The sequence below is a fragment of the Cherax quadricarinatus genome, chromosome 6, assembly GCF_038502225.1.
Source record: "Cherax quadricarinatus isolate ZL_2023a chromosome 6, ASM3850222v1, whole genome shotgun sequence".
Taxonomy (NCBI): domain Eukaryota; kingdom Metazoa; phylum Arthropoda; class Malacostraca; order Decapoda; family Parastacidae; genus Cherax; species Cherax quadricarinatus.
In genome coordinates this window covers 69,333,930-69,341,602 of record NC_091297.1, presented here as the reverse complement: position 1 = coordinate 69,341,602, position 7,673 = coordinate 69,333,930, and the positions used below count along the sequence as shown (strand labels likewise).

Sequence of the window (7,673 nt, the reverse complement as noted above, 5' to 3'; positions counted from 1 at the left end):
ATCAAGGACATCACCAGTAGTAGACAGGACAAGCCACCGTCCTCTGCAGGGGTATACATAATCCCTTGTAATGATTGCAACAAATTATATGTGGGCGAAACATCAAGAGACCTCCAAACACGTATTTCAGAACACCAATATGCAAGCAGGACTGACGATACAAGGAATGCCTGTGTACAACATCGCAATTCACACAACCATTTAATTAACTACAGAAACTCAAGACTTATCGCCACAGAAGACAACACTCAATACCGAAGAATCCTGGAATCATCGCTTATCTCTATAACCAACAATTTCAACCAGAACAACGGCTTCTGTAACATAGCTGAATCACTCGCCAAGAAACTTCTTCATCGCTGTCCCACATAAGAACATAGAACACTGCAGAAGGTCTACTCACAACTTGTCCAATACCCCTGCCAAGCTACCCAAGACTCTATAACTCCACCCGGTAGATCATCAGATGCAGCATTCTCCACCTGACCTCAACATTCTGAACATGACTATAAATACTCCCGTACCTTCCACCCCAGGTAGATCTGTGTGTGACTTGAAAAAGCCCACTGTGTGGGTGAAACGTTGTCAATAAAGGATCACATTATACTGCATATGTGTTTATATTTCCACTCTTGAAACTACAACTGTGCTGTGTTGTGTGGTAGACTCTTGAAGCTACAACTGTGCTGTGTTGTGTGTCAGACTCTTGAAGCTACAACTGTGCTGTGTTGTGTGTCAGACTCTTGAAGCTACAACTGTGCTGTGTTGTGTGTCAGATTCTTAAAGCTACAGCTGTGCTGTGTTGTGTGTCAGACTCCTGAAGCTACACTTGTGCTGTGTTGTGTGTCAGACTCTTGAAACTACAAGTGTGCTGCGTTGTGTGTCAGACTCTTGAAGCTATAGCTGTGCTGTGTTGTGTGTGAGACTCTTGAAGCTAAAACTGTGCTGTGTTTTGTGGCAGACTCTTGAAGCCAGCTGTGCTGTGTTGTGTGTCAGACTCTTGAAGCTACAACAGTGCTGTGTTGTGTGTCAGACTCTTGAAGCTACAGCTGTGCTGTGTTGTGTGTCAGACTCTTGGCGCTACAACTGTGCTGTGTTGTGTGGCAGACTCTTGAAGCTACAACTGTCCTGTGTTGTGTGGCAGACTCTTGAAGCTACAACTGTGCTGTGTTGTGTGGCAGACTCTTGAAGCTACAACTGTGCTGTGTTGTGTGGCAGACTCTTGAAGCTACAACTGTGCTGTGTTGTGTGTCAGACTCTTAAAGCTACAAGTGTGCTGTGTTGTGTGTCAGACTCTTGAAGCTACAAGTGTGCTGTGTTGTGTATCAGACTCTTGAAGCTACAACTGTGCTGTGTTGTGATTCAGACTCTTGAAGCTACAAGTGTGCTGTGTTGTGTGGCAGACTCTTGAAGCTACAACTGTGCTGTGTTGTGTGGCAGACTCTTGAAGCTACAACTGTGCTGTGTTGTGTGGCAGACTCTTGAAGCTACAACTGTCCTGTGTTGTGTGGCAGACTCTTGAAGCTACAACTGTGCTGTGTTGTGTGGCAGACTCTTGAAGCTACAACTGTGCTGTGTTGTGTGGCAGACTCTTGAAGCTACAACTGTGCTGTGTTGTGTGTCAGACTCTTAAAGCTACAAGTGTGCTGTGTTGTGTGTCAGACTCTTGAAGCTACAAGTGTGCTGTGTTGTGTATCAGACTCTTGAAGCTACAACTGTGCTGTGTTGTGATTCAGACTCTTGAAGCTATAAGTGTGCTGTGTTGTGTTTCAGACTCTTGAAGCTACAACTGTGCTGTGTTGTGTGTCAGACTCTTGAAGCTACAACTGTGCTATGTTGTGTGTCAGACTCTTGAAGCTACAACTGTGCTGTGTTGTGTGGCAGACTCTTGAAGCTACAGCTGTGCTGTGTTGTGTGGCAGACTCTTGAAGCTACAACTGTGCTGTGTTGTGTGGCAGACTCTTGAAGCTACAAGTGTGCTGTTTTGTGTGGCAGACTCTTGAAGCTACAACTGTGCTGTGTTGTGTGGCAGACTCTTGAAGCTACAACTGTGCTGTGTTGTGTGGCAGACTCTTGAAGCTACAACTGTTCTGTGTTGTGTGGCAGACTCTTGAAGCTACAACTGTGCTGTGTTGTGTGGCAGACTCTTGAAGCTACAACTGTGCTGTGTTGTGTGGCAGACTCTTGAAGCTACAACTGTGCTGTGTTGTGTGGCAGACTCTTGAAGCTACAACTGTGCTGTGTTGTGTGTCAGACTCTTGAAGCTACAACTGTGCTGTGTTGTGTGTCAGACTCTTGAAGCTACAACTGTGCTGTGTTGTGTGTCAGACTCTTGAAGCTACAACTGTGCTGTGTTGTGTGTCAGACTCTTGAAGCTACAGCTGTGCAGACTCTTGAAGCTACAACTGTGCTGTGTTGTGTGTCAAGTTGTGTGTTGTGTGTCAGACTCTTGAAGCTACAACTGTGCTGTGTTGTGTGGCAGACTCTCGTGCTGTGCTTGTGTGTGTCAGACTCTTGAAGTTACAGCTGTGCTGTGTTGTGTGTCGGACTCAGAAGCTACTCTTGAAGCTGCAACTGTGCTGTGTTGTGTGTCAGACTCTTGAAGCTACAACTGTGCTGTGTTGTGTGTCAGACTCTTGAAGCTACAGCTGTGCTGTGTTGTGTGTCAGACTCTAGAAGCTACAGCTGTGCTGTGTTGTGTGTAAGACTCTTGAAGCTACAACTATGCTGTGTTGTGTGTCAGACTCTTGAAGCTACAACTGTGCTGTGTTGTGTGTCAGACTCTTGAAGCTAAAGCTATGCTGTGTTGTTTGTCAGACTGTTGAAGCTACAGCTGTGCTGTGTTGTGTGTCAGACTCTTGAAACTACAGCAGTGCTGTGTTGTGTGTCAGACTCTTGAAGCAACAACTGTGCTGTGTTGTGTGTCAGACTCTTGAAGCTACAACTGTGCTGTGTTGTGTCAGACTCTTGAAGCTACAGCTGTGCTGTGTTGTGTGTCAGACTCTTGAAGCTACAAGTGTGCTGTGTTGTGTGTCAGACTCTTGAAGCTACAACTGTGCTGTGTTGTGTGGCAGACTCTTGAAGCTACAACTGTGCTGTGTTGTGTGTCAGACTCTTGAAGCTACAACTGTGCTGTGTTGTGTGTCAGACTCTTGAAGCTACAACTGTGCTGTGTTGTGTGTCAGACTCTTGAAGCTACAACTGTGCTGTGTTGTGTGGCAGACTCTTGAAGCTACAAGTGTGCTGTGTTGTGTGTCAGACTCTTGAAGCTAAAACTGTGCTGTGTTGTGTGTCAGACTCTTGAAGCTACAACTGTGATGTGTTGTGTGTCAGACTCTTGAAGCTACAACTGTGCTGCGTTGTGTGTCAGACTCTTGAAGCTTCAACTTTGCTGTGTTCTGTGTCAGACTCTTGAAGCTACAAGTGTGCTGTGTTGTGTGGCAGACTCTTGAAGCTACAACTGTGCTGTGTTGTGTGTCAGACTCTTGAAGCTACAGCTGAGCTGTGTTGTGTGTCAGACTCTTGAAGCTATAAGTGTGCTGTGTTGTGTGTCAGACTCTTGAAGCTACAACTGTGCTGTGTTGTGTGGCAGACTCTTGAAGCTACAGCTGTGCTGTGTTGTGTGTCAGACTCTTGAAGCTACAGCTGTGCTGTGTTGTGTGTCGGACTCTAGAAGCTACAGCTGTGCTGTGTTGTGTGTCAGACTCTTGAAGCTACAACTGTGCTGTGTTGTGTGTCAGACTCTTGAAGCTGCAACTGTGCTGTGTTGTGTGTCAGACTCTTGAAGCTACAGCTGTGCTGTGTTGTGTGTCAGACTCTTGAAGCTACAACTGTGCTGTGTTGTGTGTCAGACTCTTGAAGCTACAGCTGTGCTGTGTTGTGTGTCAGATTCTTGAAGCTACAGCTGTGCTGTGTTGTGTGTAAGACTCTTGAAGCTACAACTATGCTGTGTTGTGTGTCAGACTCTTGAAGCTACAACTGTGCTGTGTTGTGTGTCAGACTCTTGAAGCTAAAGCTATGCTGTGTTGTTTGTCAGACTGTTGAAGCTACAGCTGTGCTGTGTTGTGTGTCAGACTCTTGAAACTACAGCTGTGCTGTGTTGTGTGTCAGACTCTTGAAGCAACAACTGTGCTGTGTTGTGTGTCAGACTCTTGAAGCTACAACTGTGCTGTGTTGTGTCAGACTCTTGAAGCTACAGCTGTGCTGTGTTGTGTGTCAGACTCTTGAAGCTACAAGTGTGCTGTGTTGTGTGTCAGACTCTTGAAGCTACAACTGTGCTATGTTGTGTGTCAGACTCTTGAAGCTACAACTAGGTTGGGCGCTTAGAATTGACACGTTAGGATGGGAAGATCCTGAAGTTGACATTGCGGAGATGATTTACTTTTGAGAGTGTGTTGAAGGGTAAAATATAAGATTCTGAGATGGGATTGGAGGATAGCATTATGGATTCCAGGAGTGGATGTGTGAAGGTTCGATTATGGGCTCTTGGAATTAATGATAGGTGTCGATGATGGGAGTGCAGGACGTGATTAGAGTAGATCCTGAGTATCGGTTATGTATCATGACCTGTAGGATTCAACAGGGTCTTACAAGAGGACTTTAAAGAGTAAATACGAGAAAGCGATTTTTACAAAATACGCTGTGAAGTACAATCCTTATCGCTGGCTAGGGGTTATTAAGGGGCTGGGGTATCCAGGAATGGCAGTGGAAGGGGCAGTGTCACCATAGTTGTGGGTAAGGGATTGCTGGACGATGATATCGAGGACAGAGGCAGCTGGTATGAGCTTCTTGCCACTGCTCTTGTTTTGATCGTCTGAGTGCTTGCTATGCTTGTCGAGTTGCAGTTTGTTTATGTCGTGGATCTGGTAGATGTGCTCCTCGGGGTCCTGACCGTACTCGAAGCCGAAGCCTTCAATATTACGAGGGTAGAGGACCACTTCTCCGTCTTTTAGTTCAGGAGGATTTTCGAAGTCAAGGTAAATGTCATTGGGCTGGCCGTCACCTCTGGGAGCCTTCGCCCTGAAGAAAACACAAATTATAGCCACGATACCTCACATTCATCCGTTTTGACACGGGTTACAGTGCCAACCTGGACTGCAGTTTAGTATGAGTTTAAATCATTTAAAATTATATTTATATATCAGCTCATAACAACATCGTGTATGCCAAAACACTGAAAAAAAATTGCTTAACCATGCTTCAATTATACGTATATCACAGCAGAAAATTCTCACTGAAAGTTATTAAAAAAATAGAGGAAAATAGCTTGGTGGCTGGGGAAAGAGACCAGCCACACCTCTACTTAACATGAGTCTAGTGGCCACACAGTCATGAGCTTCTGCTGCGCCTGCTGCCGGAGACCTACACCTGCTCATACCAGCTATCACCTTTGGCTTCCCGTGTATGATCGTCCCCATAAAAAAAATTAGTAGAGGAAGAAGATGCGCTGTTGACCCGCTGAACTTCAGCGGGGAAGTGAGGACAGAGATCAGAAGGAGCATCATTCACACGTATACAGTGAATGTTATTTACATTTATACAAAGAAAAGAGAAAACAATTTGAGAAGCAAATACACACTGAATGTTGCAATTTGAACATTAATCGTCAATGGATTATTTTTCCATACATATGTTTGAGAAGTAATTTTCAATTCATTGTTAAGTAATTCCTCACATATTAATTTTGATTTAAGGAATCCCTATTTTAAAAAGAAAAACAACTAATAATTAAGAGAGACACTAACCAGAATAGGGATTTCTAAAAATTATTCTAAAGGTGAAAGACTGAATGAAGAGGTTACTGGGAAGACTTTAATTTAATGGCATTCAAAAAGTGAGATGAGTGTAAAAAAGCAGTCAGAAGGATCTGAAAAAGAAAAGAAATCCAAAGGACTATAAAGTATAGAAGGTAACGCGTCGAAGAACTATAACGTCTTTAGAAGACTTTAAAATCTATTGAAGTCCAGAGCTGAAGAACTTGTAAAATTCTTACGGGAAATTGTAAATGTGGAAAAATATTTAAAGTATATTTTTGAGGGGGCTAGATTTACGACGTTAAGAAACAAACAGTGAATGAAATCTCTTAATAGAGAAGAAAAATTAATAAAAGCTTTAACATGCATTAACATAAGAAAAATACCAAATTCTGTAACTAGTATGGTGGGGTAACAAGATTTTGATAGGACGAGGATGGCTGATAGGATGGCGATATTAGAGGGATTGTGGTGTGGGTTAAGGTAAGCAATAAATGATGAGTTATAGGGAAGACAGAAGAAAATCTGTCTCGGCGAGACTAGTAAAACGAATGGAAAGATATGTAAAAAGGTTAAAGGGTTTGAAGGAACTGAGGTGCTCTCTGAGTAACTGATAGAATTTTCAGGGAAATGAAAAAATCTACAAAGAGCTTAAAAGAGTCTGCAGGAAGTTGGATCTTCAGGGAACTCGAGGAGTGGACAGGAAATTGGAAAGGTGTACAGGAAAGTAGAAGGATCGTTGAGAAATTAACAAAACCAATAGCGAGTAAACAACACTTATGTGGCAGTTGACGCACAGCTTGACAAATTAAGAGAACTCTGTGGAGATGGAAGACAATACTATGGGAGAAGGCAAGATTGATGGAGGGCCCGAGAACGTAAGAGATAAAGCAAGAAAGATGACGTACCTGACATTTTCACTGGGAATGTAGCCGTGGAAGGATAAGCTCTCTGCTCCGCTCTGCGCCTCCGTCAACTGGAGGACAACACTCGCGGAGATCATTAGCAATACTACCTTCCACTGTGGTGCAGCACGGGACGAGAAACAAAACATTATATTAACAAAGACGAGCTTCCTGCTTTAAGTGCCGCACATCTTAACAAAGTTCACAACATTTTGTTTTTCTAACAAAGTGCTAAAATTTATGTGAATATTTTGAATATAACGTGAGAATTAAAGTACGTTTTTCACTGTCTTCTTTAATTATCAACAGTGATTGTTGTAAAAACATGGTGTGAGTTGTGATGCCCTACCACAACACTGGCATGTGTTGTGAAGCACCACAGCAACACCAGATGGGGTTCTGATGTTCCACGGAAACGCTAGAGTGGGTTCTAATGTTCTAAAAAACTGGAGTGAGTTCCGATGCTCCACAAGAACACTGGAGTGGGTTTTGATACTACACGAGAACACTGGAATGGGTTCTGGTACTACACAAGAACACTGAAGTGGGTTGTGGTGCTACACAAGAACACTGGAGAGGGTTCTGATGCTACACAAGAATACTGAAGTGGGTTGTGGAGCTACACAAGAACACTGGAGAGGGTTCTTGTGCCACACAAGAGCACTGGAGTGGGTTCTGATGTTATACAAGCACACTGGAGTGGGTTCTGATGCTACACAAGAATACTGAAGTGGGTTGTGGTACTACACAAGAACACTGGAGAGGGTTCTTGTGCCACACAAGAGCACTGGAGTGGGTTCTGATGCTACACAAGCACACTGGAGAGGGTTTTTGTGCCACACAAGAGCACTGGAGTGGGTTCTGATGTTACACAAGAACACTGAAGTGGGTTGTTGTGCTACACAAGAACACTGGAGAGGATTCTTGTGCTACACAAGAACACTGGAGTGGGTTATGGTGCAACACAAGAACACTGGAGTGGGTTGTGGTGCAACACAAGAACACTGGAGTGGGT

General features: G+C 43.9%; 1 protein-coding gene across 1 annotated transcript in view; it reads right to left on the bottom strand.

Moving 5' to 3' along the window:
* Positions 1-6,771, bottom strand: part of LOC128692970 (uncharacterized) — a 164,378-nt gene extending 157,607 nt beyond the window's left edge. Inside the window, exon 1 of the mRNA XM_070081917.1 lies at positions 6,662-6,771. Within this exon, the coding sequence (XP_069938018.1) occupies positions 6,662-6,756 (95 nt within the window). The 5' untranslated portion in view covers positions 6,757-6,771. The remainder of the gene's footprint in view (positions 1-6,661) is intronic.
* Positions 6,772-7,673: the final 902 nt, after the last annotated feature.